At 29.1% G+C, this 22881-nt stretch overlaps 1 protein-coding gene and 1 pseudogene across 1 annotated transcript; both read right to left on the reverse strand.

Moving 5' to 3' along the window:
• Nucleotides 1–3513: 3513 nt before the first annotated feature.
• On the reverse strand, nucleotides 3514–5005 carry LOC107932530 (probable WRKY transcription factor 15). Its single transcript, XM_016864569.2, has 3 exons — nucleotides 4231–5005; nucleotides 3990–4115; nucleotides 3514–3899 (listed from the first exon to the last, which is right to left on the reverse strand). The coding sequence occupies exons 1-3, from the start codon at nucleotides 4899–4901 to the stop codon at nucleotides 3746–3748; spliced, it is 951 nt and encodes a 316-aa protein (XP_016720058.1). The 5' UTR covers nucleotides 4902–5005; the 3' UTR covers nucleotides 3514–3745.
• A 9610-nt stretch (nucleotides 5006–14615) lies between these two features.
• LOC107932549 (U-box domain-containing protein 4-like) lies at nucleotides 14616–18909 on the reverse strand (annotated as a pseudogene).
• Between the last annotated feature and the right edge of the window lie 3972 nt (nucleotides 18910–22881).

Genomic DNA, 22881 nt, shown 5'->3' on the forward strand with positions numbered 1-22881 from the left:
TTTAAATAAACAGTTAATGGTCAAACCAGCCACTGCAATCAGCTACTAGCCAATTGCCAAACAAGGCCTTAATAACACTAATAGTTTACCACTATATATATAAGTGATTTAATAGCAACCTAAATCCTTTATTATTACTAGAAATTCTATCACGTATATACATGAAGAAATTACATATTTAAAATACAGAGGTATGTTAAAAGTAACATACAATAAATAATGAAACATAAGACTTGAAACTAATTAATAATACTACTATATGCAATATGTACGATATTAAAATAGAAAAAAATTAGATTAAATTGTGAATATAATGAGTTTTAAACACATAAATACATTAGATTAACAATAGTAAAATGCAATACAATTGTTCATCACGGTGTTGTCATCGATATTAAGCTGATGTCGAGTTAACTTGTGACACCATATAAATCATTAACATTATCAATATATATACAATTGATGAAGGTAATGAAGTGTGCATAATACAATTAAAATGTACAAAACATTTCAAGATAAAACTTTGGTTGAGTGGTAAACTTAAAGTTTTATTAATTAATTATTTGTTTGTTTTTTAAAAATACTCTAGAAAAATATAACTTCTTTTAAATACGAGAGTACATTTTTGTAATTTTCCTAACCGAGTTAATGTCCGATTGACTCAATATATAAACTCAATCATGGGTTAAAATAATACTGACTAGTATATTATTAGACTTGTTCATATCTAGGCTTCCTATCCAAACTCAAAGTTCGCCTGAAATACAAGAGTATTTAAATAAAAGCACGAGACCCAGAAATGGGTTTAAACATTAAAATTAGTCCTGTTTAAAATAGGGATTGAACTTTAACATATAAGGTTCAAACCTAGTCGCACCATCCTCGATGGTGAATTAAATGAAATGAAATTTGAAATTTAATAACTCTATTTTAATTTAACTTAATTTAGTTTATTTATTTTTATAATATTATTATTAAGGATCAGCGTGGTTAGGTTAAAATTTTTTAATAATTCATAATAATTCAATCCAGATTAGTTCGGTTTTTATTTTTTATATTAATTTTAAGTTTTTGAATTTTTTCGATTTCATCTTAACAAAATGTATTTTGTTTTATAGTTTTCAGATATTATTAGGTAAAGTTTTAAAGTGTTTTTTCATAAATATTTGTAAAAAAAATTGAAGTAAATAAAAAAATACTCAATAACTCATGTATATTTGTTTTTGAAAAAAATGATTTTTATATCGTATTTTAAGTTATTTTCACTAATTTAATTATAAAATATAATTTATATCATAAAAATTAAAATTAATTATAAATTAAATAAAAATTAGAATTCAATTTAAGGTATTCTAAATCTCTCCAAACACCACATTTCAAATAATTTTCCCATTTTTGGGGGTTTTTTTCTGTCTTAATTATAATTAGGTTCAAATTGATATCACCATTAGTTGGTGTCGTTAAAGTAATAACGTAATTTTTTCAGTCTTATTATAGGTTTTTATAATATATGCTTTTTTTGATACAATGTGTAGAATTATATAGGGTTGTAAATGAATTGAGTTTGAACGAACAAACCTTTGTTCATGTTCGTTTGCTTATTTTTAAGCTTGTTCGTGTTCAATATGTATTTCTTAAGAATTTCAAATTTTTGTTCATGTTCGTTTATTTAAAATTATGTGTGTTCATGTTTGTTTAATATTCACGAACATGTTCTTGAACATATAATTGAACATGTTCATGAACAATGTTAATAAATATTAGACAAACAAACAAACAATAAATACATACACACACATAGTTTAGATATAAAATAGTCAAATATAAATATTAGTAATTATATTATAAATGAAAAAATACAAACCAATATAATTTTATTAATGTATACTAATAGAATTTTTATAAGAAAATACCATTAATAAATAAACGAGCTTGTTCGTGAACATAAATAAACCGAACACACCTCTGTTCGTGTTCGTTCATTTATTAAACGAACATAAAAATTTTGTTCATACTCGTTTATTTAGCTTAATAAACAAACGATTCACTAACAGTTCATCGAACGTTTTATTCATTTACACCTTTAGAACTAATGATAGTCCCTCCCCAACTCTAAATAGAAGGATAATGTATTTCAGCGCACTCAAATCCACGTACTTCTGCGCTAACAACAAGATGAATACCAATTGAATTAAAACTCAATCGGTAAAAAAACAACCCTTAACATCCGCTCGATAAGTAAATATATTATTGATCCGACCTGATTAATCCATTAAACCTCATATTTTAACAAAATTAAACTAATAATTAAAAAAAAAAAAGGTTACAATCAATTCTCTCGTCTTAAAACAGGCAAAAAAGACAGATCTTTGCCAAATTAATAAATTGGCTCAAATAATTGAGAGAAAGATAGTCAAACAAATCCACTATAAGGAGGCAAAAGCAAAGGCATAGCAGTACTTATTTATGTGTTTATTTTTTCGTTTTTGTGTTTTAGTAGGGATGGGTTGAAAATTATTGAATGGTGATAAATACCCAATCCACCACATGTCGATCTTGTTGTTGATAATTAATAAATTTTTATAATAAATGAAATGGACCGTCCATATTCACTTTACTAAGGTTGACGTTGAGCAAAGCCAAAGCAAACAACAATAATAAAAAATTTTAAAAAATTAATTTATGAACATCATGTCGTGTCCCAATCTGTCCCCAATGGCCACAAATTTGTCCAGTCTCTACCCACCCATTTTGACTTTTGCCTAATCCTTTTTCATTTAGACCCTTAGAGATAAGGTTTAATCAAACAATGTTGCTGGGTGAAACTCGAATTCAGTAATTATCGATCAAGTACTTAATTTAAATAGTTTATAAGTTTTATCGAGCAAATATGAATTTGCTAGTATTTAAACTTATACCCTTGTTTAAAGCTATTATGAACATACATAAAAATCTTATATTGATTCATACTGTGAATTTTAAGATGCAATTGAATGAAAATAAAATGTGTTTCACTATTTTAATAATATTATCTAACGATTTTCTTAATTTTAGCATAGTAAAAGGACTAAATCATAATTAGACATTAAAATCTATACACCAAACACAAACCATAGTTAATTAGGCTTCCCAACTAGGCGACCTATTCTCCCATAGTCAACTCATCCCTAACAAGAAATTTGGGTCCACATCTTTCCAATTGTTTGACTAAGCCCCTTTCTTTTACTTTGTGATGAAAATTGTGTATTATTACACTCAACATTTATTCATTTTTTTATTGAGAATTTCATAATTATATTACAAATTAAATTAAAATCAAATTAATTCAAGATAAAATTTCTAATATTATTTTCAACCCTCACAAAAATTTTAATTCGAGATTTTATTTTGAAAACATCGATTTTTTTACCACTCGATTTAACCCGCATTGCTTCAATGATGCAAGAGAAAATAAAAAGTAATCTAAAAAGAAGAATCCAAAGCAAAACAATTAGAAAAAACAACAACAAAAGGTGGCATTGGAAACTTTAATTTGGAATTGAATTTTCAATCCCTCAATAATTGCAAAATCTAATACCAAATCTAACATCTTTTTCTTCCCTTTTGATCTCAAATGGTCTTTCAATTAAAGAAAGCACAAAGCATATAATTTACAAGGAAATAAACGAGCAGATTTGATAATATCCTCAAATCCCGAACATAAACAGTAAAATCAACATTAATAATAGAAAAAAATATTGTTCATCTATGAAGATTCAAGTATGGTGGTTTCTGCAACAGATAGAGAATGGTTATGATCACCTTCATATGTAACTATTAGCATTGAAGCATCATCTAAAGCTCTTTCCACATGTTTTCTAGCAGGACATCCTCTTACGCTACTGCACTTATAGTATCCCCTGTTTTAACCAGACAAAACGTGTTAGAAGCAGAACACATAAGAACTGAAAGAAATTATTTCGAAAGGGTTAGATTTTTATGTTCTTTACCTTGGATGTGGTGAACCCTTGATTGGTTTTTGACCATATTTTCTCCATGAATAATCATCCGGTGGAATATCAGCCATTTTCAAGCTTATCGCAGGAACCCTTACCACCCTTTTCGTCCTCTGTTTTCTGTCAAAAAGAAAAAGAAAAAAAAAAGAAACAGAACAAACATTTTAAAAGAGGCAAACAAAAAACAGAACACCCCAAACGGCAAATTCATGCAAGAAAATATGGGATTATGTACCTTTTTTTAGTAGAGCAATGACAACGACAAGAAGAGCTATTGCATTTAATCCCAGAACCCAAATTCTCAATACTACACTTTCTCTTCAAAGAAGACGACAATGGTGGTTTACCAGCGGAGGAAAGGTTACTAATTTGAAACGCTGATGAAGATGGTTGTTTATTACTGTTATTATCAGTAGTCGTTGTTGTTGATGAATACGAAAAATTGATGGTTGTTGTTGGTGAATCTTTTCTTTCTAAATAAGTGGTCACCGGCAGTGGGATCTGTTGAATCGGAGTTGGTTGATAAACCTTGGTTTCATGCTCTGTAACGGTGGCTGTTGGTGGTGGTGGTAAAGGGGCTCTTCTAAAACGAGCATGGCCGGTCCTGGTTCGACCCAAAAGAGAGATGACTTTCTTGAACTTAGAAACGGCGGCGTGGGCGGTGACTTTACAGTCCATTTCTAAATCCATGGAGGATATCGTCGGAGAAGATTGGAACTTTTTTTCTTGATTATTGGAGGTGTAATTTTGTTGGGTTTGGGAGAGTAATTTAATGAGTTTCTCGACACTTTCGAGACCAGAAGCTGCTTCTTGAACGGCGGTTTCTTCCATTTTTGATGAGAAACCATTGTTGTTGTTTCTGTAACTAAGCATCAACTCCATAGCCATGTCTGCAAATAAAACCATTCAAAGGGGGGGAAAAACAAAAGTGAAAAGAAAAAGAAGAGAGAAGGAGAGTTGATAAAGGGCAAGGGTGGACTTATGGTCAAATTGCGTGACTAAGCTGTCATCTTTTAACATTTGTAATTTATTTCATTTATTTATTTCGGGTTTTTGGTCCCTTAACTATGATCAAATTCGTGATTTAATCCTAAATACTTTAATAGTGATCTTCAGATTTATAGGGAGGGGCTGATGGTATAATTGCAATATAAGTCTCTCAAGTATTAAAATCTCAATTTAACTTTTTCTAGCTTTTTTGTTAAATGAAAAAGTTGCATTTTAGCCCCTCTCATAAAGTAAAGCATTCAATTTATGTCATTTCAATACAAACTTTTTACCTTTGCTACTCAAATTTTTTAATTTTATTTCGGCTTTACCCTTTCACTCCAAATAATTAACGGTGATACATGTTTGGACGATGCTTTAATCATAAATTTTGTCCTACTTTACTAAAACTAAGGAGTTTCTCCCTCAACTTTAATTTGTCAAAATTTAGTCCTTATACTTTACAAAAATTTATAAATTAATCCAATTAATTGACACTACTAAACCTTACTGTTAAACCATTGACTCATAAATTATCAGTTGAACCATCTATAAGCAACAAATCAACAAAAAATTAATAATTTAACTTCACATGTTTACCAATAAATGAACTAATTTTTCAATACTCTTTAATTTATTTTAATTTCATCATCGTATTTTATGAAAATTGAGAAGTTAGTTTAATATGAAAATCAAAGTGACTTCCAAATAATCACATATAAAACCAAAATCATTAATTTGACCATGAAGTTTCCAATTTTACTTTATAATATAGTTTTCATGTATTATTGTGGTCCAAAGTAAAATTGGCGTCAAGGAGGGTTAGGGAGTGACATAGGGGAAGGTGGAGTCAAAACATTGTCCGGAAAAATTCAGATCTGTAATAATTATTAAATTTAATAATAATATATTATGGTAGAGTAAGAAGAAAGTTGTTGCCAGCATGAAAGAGTTGACTTTTAAGATTTTAGGGCTAATTTCTTGACCTTTGTCTTTGTCATTTTCTTAGTCACGATACATAATTGCCGTATAAGGCCACTCTTTGCCAATCAAGATTGATGTTAATTTTTAAGTTTTTAATAATTTTATATTAATTTTGGATTCGATTATTATATAATTTCATTATAAGTATTAGGTCTTACTCTATTAATACTCAGGTTATACTTTTCAATTTTTAGGAGAGTGAGAAAAGAGAGCATTGTACGAGTAAGACTTTCAATTAAAAAAAAAACTAAATACGGTTATTATGTTAACTAAATAAAATTTCGTGCACTTAGAAAATCACCTAATAATTGAAGTAAAATGTAATTGTTTTTAATTGCATGTATAACGTGTTTGGGTAATCTATTGTAATTATTAGGTGTTATTGAATTAAGTATAGTTGAAACACTCAAATTCCACTATGCAATTCTTAGGGGAGTGCGACTCGTGAGCGTTCGATCGAATTGAGTAAAAAATTTCGAGTTAATCGAGTTGACTAGTCCTATTTTATCATCCTAACTCAATTTGAAATTTTTTCGAATTGAGTCAAGTGAAATGAAATTTGAGTTGAGACGAATCGAGTGAAATGTTCGGGTTAAATTAAAATATTGTTACAGTATAACTAATCTCATGTTGAAACACATAAATTTGAAACCATATATATTTGAAAATTTTTTCAAAGCAAAATAATAAAAACTACTTTAGTATGATAAACTTGAATCATTAATTAATTTATTTAGGTCCCAATATTATTATTCTAGAAATTTTTTAATTTTTTAACTTTCTTTATATATTTTTTAGATTTTTTTGAAATATTTATAATTTTTTTAAATTATAAAATTTGAAATTTTTATAAATATTTTGAATTTCAAAATCTATTTTGAATTATTTTGTAATTTTTGTTGAGAGAGAGACCGACTTGCTCATTTTCAAACTTGATAGAGACTAAAAAAGTATTTACACCAATTTATTATTCGAATTATTTGAATTGTAAAATTCAGCTCGATTCGAACTCGAAACTCGAATAATTTGAATAACTCGATTCGATTAACTTAAAATTCAATTTTTTTGAATCGAATCAAGTTTTATTCTCCCCTAAGTGTGAGAATTAGGGTAATTATGTGAGAAATTATAAACACATCCGTACATGATTTAAGTTTAATTTTTTAATTAAAAGAGGGGTATTGGATTGCTTGAGATCGAACCCAAACTCTCATGCCTACAACATAATACTCTTAACACTAGATAAATAAGTGGTTGACAAGTTTAAAAAATTAATTGTATACAATGATAATAACATTTTAGTATTAAGATATGTATATCTTTTTTTAATATAAATATATGTTATTTTACTATCCCCTTCTCCTTTAAATAATAAAAAAATTTATTAACCAATGATAATCTTCATATATTTTGATGTACTAAATATTTAATAATTACAAATTATTTATAATAACAGTATTTATTATTAATTATTTATACTCGACAAATGATCAACCGGTGGTGACAATAAGTACATGTTTGATGTTAGAGAGGAAATAGTCCATCAAATATGACATACTAATGTAATTAGCTAAAATTGAATAAGATGAATTTTTTCTTGTTAAATTTAGACATAATGATAAATTAGCTTCTAATGTTTACTCCAATCATTTTCGATTAACTTTTAAATTTTAATCAATTGAATAAGTGCTTTCGAAAAACATTTCTGAAAAGGAGCTGAAAATGAGAAGTTAAAAGTTTTAGCTTTTCCTCCCCAAAAGCACTTTTGGTGCTTAATTACTTTTTCACCCCTCCAATAACATAATATTTTCCTTTTTTTTCTTGGTGCTTAATTACAAATGTTTTAAAATCATTAATTAAAAAAATATTTTTAAAATACTAATTATAAATATTTAATGGTTATATTTAAATATTTAAAATATAGTTTATATATTCTAATTAAATTTTATAAATAATTAATATTTATTGCTTAAAAATATTTAAATTTTATATTTTATATATTAAAATATTAACAAGTTATAATAAATTTTTTATATTCTCACTAAAACATAATAATATTAACTAATTTAAATATTATTTAAATGCATATTTGTTGCTTGATAATAACATGTCTAAAATGAACATTTTATTTCTCAAAAGTATTTTTTGACAGCAATGCTAATCACTCAAATTTTAAACCAAACTTTTCAAAAGCACTTCTCAAAAGTACTTTTCCACAGCACTTCTCAAAAGTAATGAAGAATTGGCCCTTAATGTATTGGATAGACCCTTCAAACAATATATATATTGAAGTTTGGAAAAAATTTAATATATATATTTGTTTGTAAAACAAATAGACCCCAAAATTTTATTTGAAAGTTTGCATAATTCAAATATGAAAAGAATGAATAAAATATATAAAATGAGAACCAACTAAGAAATATATTTGGTCACACAAGGATAAAAAGGTCAATTCAAATCCTTGAACTTGACATCCCTAATTGCATTTCCAACAAGGATTATATTCTAATTTAAAATGTTTTGGTCTTCAACTCCAATTTCATGGAACTTTTAACTTTGACCACTATTCTTTTTGAGTGATTCTTTGTCCACCACATGGATTCACATGCTTCAATTTCACATAAACTACTATATATTGGACAATATGCCCTTTTATGTATAGCTAATCTAAGCTTTTTAATGAGTAAATTGTATTGTTTTGAAGGAAATTTTATAAAATAAATTATATTTTTTAGGGTTATTTTTGTCTTTTTAAATATTTTACATAAAAATAAAAAATATACACATAGTAAAACTTGAATCATCAAAGGCTATCGTTTTTAATATTATATTTTACTACTTCAACTAAAGCATCATCTGTTATTTACATAACCTTTTATAAACATATTTGTTACATAATTCTATTTTTCAATCACGTCGTGGTGTGATATAATTTAGTTATTAGTAATATCTTTTTAAAATTAATATTAGTAATAAATTCTCAACTTTTTATACATGCACAGTTTTTTTTCTAAATTCTTAAAATTGAAGTATTTACTGATTATAAAGTTGAAATAAAATATAAGTATACATGTATTTATAAAAATATATTTTGTTAAAATGGTAAAGTTGAAAATATAAAGTTTCCAGTATCTTATATAGGGGTGAGCAAAATCCGATTCGATTAAAAAAACTCAATAATAAATTTAAATTCTGAATTAAATAGTTCGAGTTATTTGGATCAACTCGAATAAAAAATAAAAAATTTTTATTTAACTCAAATATGAATTACATAATTTGAATTATTCAAAAATCCGAATAAGAAGAGACAAAATTACATTGTTTTGATAAATGTTTACATTTTCTAAAGTTAAAAGTCAAAACCATTAAGTTAAAAGGTAAAAATACGTTGTTTTGATAAATGTGTACCAATCAAGTTTAAAGACAAAACAATTATATTGTTTATGTTGTCAAAAAATCTTGTACTTCATCTACTAATTAAATAATCGGTCCATGTAAACGCAACATTGAATATAAATAATAGGACTCATCAACTCGACTAACTTAAAATTTTTTTATTTGATTCGACTCGACTCGACTCGATCGAATGCTCACCCCTATTCTTAGATTGAAGTCATACCATGCTAGGGTTTTTTCTTTAAATTATCTTTATAGATATTGTATTCTTATAATAATATATGTTACATTTTTAAAACAATGGATTTTAAATATTTTTTAGCTAAATTGATGTCTCATTAACTCGTGATAATATTCAATTAAAAACTTAATAATATTATCGATAATAAGTTTTTATAAAAAAAAATTGAATAAATCCAATAACACTAGTTTTTTAATAAATTTGTTTTTAACACTATTTATCTTTATATCTAGTAACACTATTAATATATCAAATAGGGATAAATACTAGAACTATACATGAATTCCGATCTAATGTACAATTGTATACATTAACTTTGATTTTGTGTAATTTTATACATGAAATTTTGATTTGATCCAATTCTTATAAATTATTAACACAAGTATTGATATAACATCATTTTATGAGTATATATATTACATGCATAAATAATTATATCTATCCAATATAAAAATAAATTGATGTATTTATTTATTTAAATGTGTATGATTAAATCAAAATTAAAGTTCCAAGTAAATATTTGAACCATAATTAGAGTTTCACGTGTATAATTGCATCAAATTAAAATTTATATATAAATATATATAATTACACATTAAATCAAAATTCATATATAATTTTGAGATCTATCCCTATTAAATATTAACCAGTTTTTTAAACACTAATTAAACTAGTCTATAAATAAAAAATTGTGAGCAGGATTTGATGTAAACTTTTGTTGATAATGGAATACTGTTGTGTAGGTTGATTGGCTTTTTTTTTTTTTGCAAAGTTTTGATTCCTTGATATTGCCATCTTCAATGTTCCCAACAAGGATTATATTATAATTTAAAATTATTTATTCAACAGTCAACACCAAATTGCTAAATCAAATAAAAAGAAAACACCAATTGCATGAAACTCAACTTTGACCACACTCTTTTGTGTGATTCTTCATCCACCACATGGATTCAAATGTTTGAATTTTACATAAATTAATATTGAACAATATGTCTTTTTCATATACATATTTTTTATTTCCAATGTGATTTAATTACTTGTAATATATTCTTAACTCTTTTTTTTCAGCAACGGTGTTAACTTTTTAATGTTTAATTCGAGTTTTAGGGTTGATTTAATGAAAGTTAATTAGTAATATTACTGGGTTTGAATTTTTCATAACTTTGTTAGTAGAATAAATTTAGTATTAATTGTGAATTTATTTAATTTTATGTTTTATCAAATTCAGTCCAATGAATGTGATTTAATTCGGATTTTGGGGTTGATTTGATGAAAGTTATTTGTTAATATTATTAGCTAATTATGAATTTTCATGAAATCAACTTTAAAACCCGAATTAAAAATTAAAAAAAAGTTAACAATATTACCTTCGGGTACTAAAATGTATAACTTTTATCAAATAGAAATACCATATTGGATCAAAAAATAACATAGGTACCATATTAGAAAAAAATATCTTTTATAAATAATGAAATATTATTTCACATATTGTTTTCATTAAAATTATTAACGAAATATTAATTTTTTATTTTTTATTAATAATTGTATACGTTTTCATTATTTTGTCAATAATAATTAATTTTTTAATTTTATTTTGAGTTAATTGCACTAAACATCCCAAACTATGCAGTCTAAATTGATCCCTAAACTTCAAAACATTCTAATTACATCCCCAAATCATCGATGTTATATCAATGAAGTCCTTCCATTGTTAAAAATTAAAACCGTTAATTTAACCATTAAAAGACATGTAAAATCTTATGTGACATACTTTAAAATGAAAATTTTAGAGAAAAATAGAATATTGCCGCATAACTTTTAGAATTAAAAACTAAAAATAAAGTAAAACTGAGAAAAAAAAAAGAGTGGACGATGGTTTCTGTAAAAGCTTTTAAACCCTCAAAACTAAAATTTTTATAACATCCATTTTTACAATATTCATTTTGTTAGAGATTGTGTGATCTGAATCCCGTCACTTGTTGAAGAAATAAATACATGGCAAAAAAAGAGGATCTGTGAGGGCGAAAGGCTAAGGGCTGCACAACACAAATTGAATCCGTATAGAACTATTCTTCTTCTATTTGACTTTGATTAAAACAATGTTTTTCAACCCTTAAATAGTTGTAGTCGAAACTCCTCTTGTATTTTTCACTTTTCAACATTAGTGAATTTCTCCTCCTCTGCCCGTGAGTTTTTCCCCGAAAGATTTTTCACGTAAAATCTGTGCGTTCTTTTTTTTTCTTATTTCTTTGCGATCGTTCTACCACCATTATCGACGTTTATTATAACACATTTTTCTTTAAAATTTTCATTTTAAATTATGTCACACAATATTTAACGTCTCATTTAATAGTTAAATTAACGATTGTAGCTACGGAATGGTTTTATTGATATAACATCAATAGTTTGATAATGTAATTAGAATGTTTTAAAATTTGAGGATCAAATCAAGATGAGAGTCATAGTTTAGGGATGTTTGGTGCAATTAACTCTTTTATTTTTTATTTTTTCATCAAGTGCCATAGGTAACTATTATTCCCAATAACAATTTTATTTCTCCTCCAAAGTTTTAATCAAAATGTCTCTTGAAATTCAATGGATCTAATCAGCAAAAAGATAAAATTGAATGGATCTTATCTTCTATTCATGGATCTAATCTACTTGTTTAGTACATATATTGGCAATAAATATAAAAAATTATTTCACAATCACATGCAAAAATAGATATTGACCTTTTTTATCTACTCAGACCAGACAGATGCACCAGCCATTCAATTATTTTCTAGGTTTTAAAACTCTAAATTTTCCAATATTAATAATAATGGATCTTGGCATTAAGGGTTAAGGGGTCTAATTAAAATTTTTAAAAATTTTGAGGGTTCTATTGAGAATTTTCAAAAATTTTGGTAAGTCTAATTAAAACTTTCAAAACTTTTAGAAATTTTATGAAAATTAAAAAAAGAAATTTGAAGAGCCCAAGTGAATTTTTTAAAAGTTTGTAAATAGTAAATTTCAAAAAAAAAATTTGGGGGGAGAATTAAAATTTTAAAAAAAATTTGGGGGCTGAGACCCCCTAGGCCCTAATGAGGATACGCCTTTGTTTAATAGATAAAAATAAATAAATGTTTGTTAAATCAAATGGTAAGAAGCTTGATATCTTTTAAATAAAGTCTCGAGTTCAAATTTTATGAATGAAGAAAACAGTGTTAGGAAAAATTTATCCTCCATTTAACAATTCAACTCGATTCAACTCTAAATTTAATTCGGAATCGGACTATCGATCCTATAAGTTCTTATAAATAAATAAGTATAATGATAAATTTAGTCCTTAATGTTTACATCTTTTGTCAAGTTGACCCTTATTCTTTTTTTTTAACTAAATTCAATCATCAACCTTTTAAAAGAGTCGAATTTAACCATCACATTTTTAAAAAGAAACAAGTTATTATTTTTAATGAAAATACTGACTAAAATGTTAAATTTTTAAACATGACAACATGTATGGCAATCCACGTGTCATGTCAACATGAAATATAAGTGGACTGCTACGCAAGTTGCCACGCCAACATCATTAATAGATTAATGTTTTAGATAATATTTCTGTTAGAAAAAACGATTCGAATCCTTTCGAAAAGTTAATGACAAAATTTATTTATAAAAAGACAAGGACCAAATTGACCAAAGATATGAATATTGAGAATTGAATTTAACATTACCCCAACTAAAAAAGGAAAATGAACCAAAATGTTCAAATTTCAGCCACGAGATTGCAACCACAAAATTTGGGCCTGTGGTAGCCTACAAATTAATGTTCAAAACTTTTTATTCAATCATTGTTTCAAGTTATTTATATAAATTATTTAATTTATTTTAAATATTAAAGTAGGATAATTTCTTAATATTACGTGTGGGATTGAAAAACTTGGCTATTAATACATAAAAAAAGCAAATTCATGTGCATGGTATTCCATTAAATTTGGCTCATCAATAATTCCTAAATTATGATTTTCATTGTAAATCAGGAGATACAAAATAAATAAAAATTTTAGAAAGTTAAAGTATAATTTTATCATTATATTAATCTGTGATTTCTTAAAATTTATAGGGACTATATAAACAAAAAAAATTTTCCGGGCCAAGTCCATTGCCTACCCTTCTCTTGGCATGACATGTGGCGACCACAACGACAATTAGGGGGTTTACACATAATTTGGTAATTTTGAGGGTTTTATTGATTGCTTATATTTGGTTATGAGCTAAATTGAGTGTTGTTTCCGGTTAAGGCTTAATTGATTATTAAATTATTTTATAAGGTTTTTTTTTGGTTATATTAAGCCTTAAAAATATTTCAATAAAAATATTTAAAAATAAAACTTTATTTGAACATCTGAATATTTACTTGGTAGTCATGTAATTTAAAAAATGATGTTATAATGAATCTAAATTAGATGTGTCCAGGGGATGAGCCAGGTCGAGACTTGGTCCCAAAATTTTTTTCAAGCTCGAGCCCATTTTGGCCTACCCACTTAACCCAAAAAGCCCGTTTTACTATTAAAAATTAATTACATATATTTTAATTGATATTTTATATTTTTTATAATTAAACTTATATTAAAAAAATATATTTATTATTTAAATTGAATTCAGGCTAAGTCGAGTTGACTTGAGGTGAAAAATGTTTGTCCAAACGGACTAGGCTTATCGGTCCAAGCGGGTTACCCAATCCACGGACAAGTTTAACCTAGATTTAACAAAAGAATTTTATCCGTGTGAACTATTAAATTTACATTTTTAAATCCAAAAGTTAGAAGAATTAAATTTCAAATTTAAATAGATTTGAACCCAAAATATTAAAATCTTTACTTATTTTAATTTTACCATTTCAACTAAAACCACGTTTTTATTTATGTAATATTAAAATATACATATATATAAAAGTGGATTTTGGTAGCTGAATAGTAGCTTAAATAAGTTTCAATGGACACGGTTAAGCAAATGGAACAAAATCAAGGTTAATAGATCATAAATTCATGATCTTGGTAGCCTGCAAACAAAGGAAGAATAGCTTACAAATCAATCTGAATGTTTAATAGTGTATGAAAAACAGTGAGTCAAAAATGTATGAAAATCCCTTTCCAACATGCACAATTTCTCATATACACAAGGTATTTAACAAGTTGACTCTCAATCAAATCCTCTAAAAATTTATTTTATTTTCTTCTCTATACAACAAACCCTGTAACTTCAAGCAGCAAAACTTTCACATGCATCACTTGCAACATCAAATGTACAGCAAACATTATAGACCAAAATACCTTGGACGGCAATGAAGGTTGTGTTCCCTGACATTCAGTCACTTTCAGCATTACCATGTCGTTGGTTTCGAAAGTAGCTCAGATGTACCTGTGCCTCCAACATGCAGAAGCTTATGATATTGTTTTTGCTCAGACTTAAATAAAGGAGATGATTTAGAAGCAGTATACCTTCTCTTTAGCTCTCGGAGTGCCGGACCGAGACGATGCCACTAATGGTGGAACAGCTCCTTCTTGCAGCACCACACTACAAGACTTAGAGCTGCATGTGCAGAGATATAAAAGAGCAGCCGCGGCATGTTCCTTTCCTCTCGCTGAACCCAATTCAACAACCTCAACAAGCCTGGGAATCCCACCCTCTTGTGCATTTGCGGTCCTCCCTTCAGGAATTGTAGCAAGGTTTGCCAAAAGAACGACTGCCTTATCAACCATTCCAGCTTGCACAATTCGGGCCTTGTTTTCATGAAATAGTGACAGATTAAACAAGGCTGATGTTGCATCTTTCTTTCCCCTAGGAGTACCATTCCCCAGCAAATCAACAAGAGGCTGGATTGACCCGAACCTTCCAATCCTGGCTCTGTTAACCTCAATGACCGAAAGGCTGAAGAGAGTGGCAGCCGAGTTTTCTTTAGCTACTGGACTTCCAGTCTCAAGCACATGAATCAGAGGCTCAACCGCATTTGCATTAGCAATTGCCGTTTTGTTGTTATAAATATTTGATAAGAAGTGCAGTAACAGCATTTTCCTGAGTCTTTGTATCTGGTGAACAAATCAAATCAACTAACAAGCTAATTGCCCCATAGTTGGCTATTATAGTCCGATCATCTTTATTTTGCTTGGAAAGTAACCTGAGTTGAGCTGTGGCTGCCCTTTGAGTATCAGTTGATGTACTCTTCATTTCCTCAACCAACTTCTTAACCTCGGTTGCACGAAGCTGATAGACCTGATTTAAACTCGTGGACTCCATGGGATCAGGCTACTTCACATTGTTTGACTCGCACCAGTTTGCAATCAGTGCCTCCATTGTGTAATTAGGTATAGAAAGCGTGTGAGCCAAAGTCTTCCGTGTCTTGGGGCACACAGTGATCCCGAGATCAATCTATTTCTTGATGAAAGCCTGTTCATAGGTTCGTCCCGATGCCACAATCACCGGATCGGTTATTAGCTGTAGGGAAAGCGGGCAAATGAAATCAGGAGGTATGAGAACTGGGCAACAGGTCTGAGATTGTTTTTTTAAGACAAGGCGACGATGCATGTGGGTTACAAGAGCAATAAGTTTATCAATACACTCGACTTCTGTAGTTATTTCAGCTTGTTCAGCATTCTCCTTCAACTTTTCAAGGGCAACAGCCTCTATCAGAATCTCCATGTTTGAATTCAAGCTCAAACTCTCGGCAATTCTCACTAGTATTTCTGAGCTTGGTCCAACACTACCCACTCGACCCCATACGGCTTCCTTAATGACGGATGATTCTTGTTCATATCCTACATGCTTAATTTCCTGCAATCAATCATACCACTTTGTTAGACCTCCTGAAATGTCGATACCTCTTAGCTTTCTTTAAACATAAAAATCGAAACAAAAGGATATCTAATGATTTTCTTACATTTTAAAACTTTACAGGTCAGATGCCATTCACCCTCCAGTAGATGACCTCTCATCTTAGTAAAAACCTTTGGTAATCATTGAGACAATATGATAATTATGATCTACTTGTAAACATGAAAACAAAATACGAGCTTTAACTTCAATGATTTTGGGTTGTAAATTACCTCAAGAGATGCTGAACTCAATTCATAAGGAAGATGCTGATTGGAAGACTTTAAGAACTGGTATATGTATGTCCAAGCTAGAATTTTGAATATTTGATATTAATGACTCAACTTGCAGAACCTAGACATAAAATGGAAGGGAAGGTGATTATCCAAGGTATTGACTGATAGTTGCTTATAAGAAAATTCAGTTTTTCTATGATATTATTATCTAAAACGCACCCATTAAGGCAATTCTCCGCCTGAATATGATCAAACAGTCAAGAATCCGGACTAAACCTACTCGGAAAGGTACAGGTCTAAAATGGGTTGCCAGGTTTCAAATTTCTGTAGCAATTCTTCTACAGAGAGACACAATTCTTCAAATGCCTTGCTAGCCCATTCAAAGAAGATAAATCAGCCACTTGAATCTCCGAGGTCCTTATGTCTCACAACTCTCTTAGCTTTCACGATACCATGCTTCAAATCTGACTCGGTAATTTCATCTGGCTGTATGCCCCTCTTTGGCATTTCATTAAAATGGGTTACAGCCTTCTTTACATATCCTCTTTTACAAAAAGCCATATATAAGAACTGTATATGTCACATTATCACCATCCTCGCAAAGACAACTAAGCAGTTTTGAGCAAGAAGCCTTCCTCACTAGAAATCCCTGCTTATGCAGCTTAAGAACAAAGTTAAATGCCTTTTCTATTAGTCCTGCTTCACTATAACCATCAACCAAGGCAGCTGCATTTCTAGCTAGGCCACCAGCAGGGACCCTATAAGAAACAGTAACAGGCTTGTGACCATGATTCTTCATCTGCATGAACAAGTTAGATGCTTCTACAACTTCTCAACACTAACATATGCCTTTACTACTGCAGTGGACAATCGAAGCAAAAGGTTTGACTCTTCTCCCTTGAGTTCATCTTCAAGAGTTTCAAACAATTCCAAGACTTTAAAACGCAAATTCTCAATGATTTCCAGTAACATCGAATCCAAAATCCTTTCGCACCGGCACTGACACAATTTTTTTCAACTGCAGGCGGTGTCCTCCGCAAGGATTGCCCCAACATCTATTAGAAAAATCAATAAAATTAAAGAGAAATGAGCAGAAGATGAAGGTGTGCATACGGTCGATTCAGTTCCTATATGATAATAATTAAATAAATCGATTAATTTATACAAATCAAAATAATCGAATCAATTTAAGGAATGCAACCGAAATAATCGAATCGAATAAGATCAATTTGATTTATCCACGAGTGAGTCCAACTATAAAGATGAGTGTAACAGTCAAAACTCATACTAATGAGGTTACATTGCCTGGAACTTTGATGCCAAAGAATCAAAACTCAAACTGAAATTTCACCATATATATGATCTAGGAAGACATTTAATTAAGCATAAAACATGCTGAAAAACAGTTCCATCAAAGATACTTCATCTATTTCTTATTCTTATTCTCATCAACACTTTCATTCCCTTATTTGAACTCCTCTTAAATCTTCACAAAGATTACAAAACAATTTTTCCATTTTGATTCATAAAATATAACTATTATCATTAACCCAAAGCAATTACAGCAGAGAATAATACCAGTCAATAACAAAGATTTTGACTAGACTTGTCCAAAGATTGGGTAGTTGATTTGACTCGACTTGAGCGGGGCATGCATAAAGATTTTTGTGTCTGAGTTAACCCGGCTCGACCCAAATTAAATTTCAATAATAAAAATATTTTTTAAATTTAAATTTAATTATAGAACATAAAATATCAATTAAAAAAACATTTTTGAGTAGTAAAATAAACTTTTTGGATGGGACGGGTGGCCTCGAAAATAGGTCTGGGCATGAAAATTTTCTTAGAATCGGGCTTTGACTTGGTCCGGCTCATGAAGAGCTCTAATTCTGGCATATATATTGTTGACTTGCAAGTTACCTTTATAAGAATCTGAGATCCTACAATGAATGTGTGTGCGTCGGAAGACAACTAAAGCTTGAAGTCAAAGGTGTGTCAGGTCAAGACGTGAAAGACGATGATGGTGGAGATATGGAGGGCGAAAAGATTATACATCTGATTATGTACCATGGTGGCAAACGAACGACGGTGGTCGCTTGGTGGATGCCAAATGGTAGTGGCTTAGTGGATACCAGACGGTGGTGGGTGTGTTGAGACTGGTAATTAGATATAGAGGTTTGGTTTTTACTTTTTAGGCCTTTTAGGTTTTTTAAATATTAAAGGGTAACTAAAAAATAGTCACTTATGTATGGTTTAAATTACGTTTTGGTCACTAAACTTTAATTTGTTATGTTTTGGTTATTAACATTACCAATTTGTAATATTTTGGTCACTACGTCGTTATCCAGCGTTAATGGTGTAACGGAAGTCTGATGTGGTACAAATATGCCGTTAAATGCTGACGTGTCATCCACATCATCACCACATAATTTAAAAACATTTTTTTAAATAACCTTTTTTTTATTTATTTTTAATTTTACTTTATTTCCTTTTCCCTTATTTCCTTGTTTTTTCGTATTCTTTTCATTCTCTTTAGTGTTCTCTAGTCTTTCCCAATTCACCATGTTTGAAGCACACTTCTTCTCTCAAGCTTCATCATATGATTCAAAGAGTTGATTTAATATAAATTTAAAAAATAAATCTCATATATTTTTTCTTGAAGCTATAAAAAAAGGTAGATTTAATAATTTATTTTAAAAAAGAATAATCTCAGTTTTTTCTTCTTTCAAACTAAATGAGAAAAGCAAAATAATGACAGATTTTTCATAGCGACAGTCACAAGCCCAATGATATGTTGTAAACTGACATGTCAAATTAAACTCTTTTTTTACACTTAATGAGCTTATACTCGAGAATTTTATAACTTTATTAGTACTTTTTAGTAATTATAGGATTTTACTTTAGAATTTAGTTTTTATGCATTTTGAGTATTTTTTAGGACCAAAATGAAAAAATCATGCCTTTGGGAATTTAATGGATAACTTGAGCTTGTGCAAGAAGTGGTGAAGGCCAAAACTTGAAGAAATGTTGCCATTGTGGTCAAGGTCGCGACACCAGATCCTTGGTGTTGCAACACTGAAGCCTTCCATCACCACGAGGACTTAAACTTCAACAAAATCACACTGTAGGTAGAATGTTGATGGAGTCACAACATCAAGGGAGTGATGTCGTGACATCAACCTTTAAGATCGCTACATTGAGCCTTCAAGGTTGCGACATTGTGGGCAATCACCAAGTTTGAGGAGCCTAAGTCATCCAAATGTGCAAGTCACAACAGTAGAGACCACGGTCATGACACTAAAGCTAGTAAACATCCCTAGGAGTGGAATGTTGAGGATGTCACGACACCAAGGTCTAGGTGTCGCGACATCAAAGCGTGATGAGGCAAAGTCTATAGGGGCAATTCTTAGTCAATTCAAGCTTAAGTCAGCTGTTTAGTAGGGTTTTTTTTATCCATTTTAGATCAACACATCTCAGACTATTTAAGTTACTTTAAGAAATGTTTTAGGAGAGCTTTATCATTAGAGTAAATTTTAGGGTTTAGTTTCTACTTGTTTTAGATATACTTTTTTGCATTTTTTTGCACTCAAAGGTACAAGGACCTTTTGTATCTTTTGAGTTTTGCATCAAACTTAAGTAGATTTTTAGTTATTTCTTTATCCAATCTTACAATCGAATAATCGGGGCTGTGGATTTCATGTTTACGCTTCATTTCAATGATCAAATTGAGGATTTCATCTCGATTTCTAAGCATTTCTAAACTCTATTATTTGTTGTGTGATTTAAATATTTAAATAATATGAAAATGAACGGGTTTTGTTTGTTGAATATGGGCATGAACTAGTTTTCTATTGTAGTTGATTAATTGAAATGTTAATTAATTAATTTAAGGTTTAGGAACTAAACTGAAAGGATTTGGACTAGATTGAATAAACATAGAATCCTAAAATTAACACTTTAGGTGAATAATTAGATAAGTGAAATCAAGAGGAGACCTTGTCAAGTATATATTCAATTGTTCCTATTCCATCTAAGTGATATTGAGAGATTAATTGGTTAAGTTAGTGACCAAGAGGAAAAATTAAACTGATTGATTTAATCAATTTAGATCCCTAATCTGAGAATTAGGTCACACTGTTAATTTTTTTAAATGACATTATAATAACAACCTAAATTTAATAAATTAATTTTATTAATATTAATAGTTTGACTTAAATTTTAAAATCTAAAAATTAATTTTTTTATTCAACATGCTTGAATTATGTTAGTGATCTAATATTCCCTTGTTTGCGCCTTTATTCAAAATCAACATTATTTAAGCTTTGCTTTCACAAAAAAAAAAAAAAAACATTGTTTAAGCCTTAATGAGAAAATGGCCCAAAGTGGCCTCAACAAGGAAATAAAAGCTTTTAAATAATAGGTCAAATTCTGCAATTAGTCCCTATACTATGTTTAAGTAATAGATTTAGTCCCTGTACTTTTTTTAAAAATTTGAAATTTTGCTACTCATCAAACAGTAGCGATTAAATTCTACTATTTCAAAGTCTTATGTGGCAAACATATAACCATACGTGCAACGTCATATCAACTTGCTATTTTCACATGATATTCACAGAAAATCCATGTTATTTTACTTATTGGATTTAATGATTATAGTTTGAGTTAAGATTAATATTTCAAAATTTGAAAAGCATAGGGATTAAACATGATCAAAATGGAGAACAAGGACTAAATCCACAACTAATCGGACCTAGGGCTGAATTTGACCTAAAGATTTAACCGCTAACATTTGGTTCAAGATTGAAAATTAAAAAATTAAAAAATACATAGACTAAACTTGACTTTTCGGGAAGTACATTAACTAAATTTGACCAAATTATGGTATATGATTAAATCACAACTTACGTATAATACATGGACAAATAACAAGATTTAACAAGCATATTTGACAAAATAGATATGACTTGAAGATATTCGATCAATCTCGAGTCGAGTATCGAATATATAAATAGATATTAGTCCATGTATTATACGTAAGTTGTGATCGAGCTTAAAAATAGATATTCGATCAAACTCGAGTCAAGTATCGAGCTTCGAATTTCGAGTTGAGCTCGAGCTTGTCAATATTCAGACTCAGCTCGATTACACCCTTAACCCATAACTCTATTGGACAACCTACGGAGTCTATATCATGAACTTCTCTTTACTCGTAAAGGGGACTCTTATCATTTCCTTAAAAGACACACAAATGCTATCAACCTCCGTTATCACAATTCTTTGTTTTCTCTAGAAGCAACTCTATCATCAACTTTCAACACTCTTACGATGTGAGTCACTTTAAATTAAGTAATCTGAAATCACGCATCAATAACATACCATTTTCTCTACGTATAACATACTTACCAAATACCCTTGCATACATAAAAAGATTCTTAAAATTATTGACCAACCTTGTTAATTTTCAAGTCCCTATCAATTAGGTCATATTATATTATCACCCCATCTCCATATTTGTTTAATAATTTAATCAATTAATTAATCAATAATGTGAGAAAAGCTTACACAAATATGGCTCGACTCAACCATCAATAGATCCATTCCACCAAACCGATTCTCTCTTTCCTACTCTACCAATTTTTTTTTCTAATTAAGGAACCAATAATCTCGTATTACACATTTATTTTATTCATAAATAAAGAAAACAATTAGAATGCTTTAATGAATTATTATAAATATTTAAGTATTTCTCTTAACGGCATAATAATGATTGGTTTTTGCTTGCGATTTACATTTTTTAAAGTTTGATTTGGCAATAATCTACACGCGATTTAACCAACACAAAAATTGGGTAAACTATACTTAAGGTCACTAAACTATTAGTAAGTTTACGTTTTAGTCACTCAACTTCAAAAAGTCACAAAATGGTCATTGAACTATTTTGAAAGTTTTCATTAAGTCATTGAACTGTTAAAATCATTGTTGCATGCCTTCCTTGTTCACCTACACTAATTGAAAGCTCTTATTTCCTTTATCTTCTACAGTTCAATTTTTTTTCATGGAACAACTTTGAAAGTCACGAATCTACAAACCAAAATCTTTATAACTTTCTTCTCTGATCTTTGACACTAACCATCAGATTGACTTAGATCGTGTGTTCTTTTAAGTATTGATCTACCGTAGGGGCAAAACC

This window comes from Gossypium hirsutum, chromosome D03 (genome assembly GCF_007990345.1).
Source record: "Gossypium hirsutum isolate 1008001.06 chromosome D03, Gossypium_hirsutum_v2.1, whole genome shotgun sequence".
NCBI classification, from domain to species: domain Eukaryota; kingdom Viridiplantae; phylum Streptophyta; class Magnoliopsida; order Malvales; family Malvaceae; genus Gossypium; species Gossypium hirsutum.

Excerpts from the sequence above, each read along its gene's own strand:
- LOC107932530 (XM_016864569.2), bottom strand. The coding sequence starts at position 4,901 with ATGGTTTTATTTGCAGACATGGCTATGGAGTTGATGCTTAGTTACAGA. Across the intron at positions 4,116-4,230 it reads CATTGCTCTACTAAAAAAAG|AAAACAGAGGACGAAAAGGG; the intron begins GTACATAATCCC and ends TCTTTTTGACAG. Across the intron at positions 3,900-3,989 it reads AAGGGTTCACCACATCCAAG|GGGATACTATAAGTGCAGTA; the intron begins GTAAAGAACATA and ends TGGTTAAAACAG.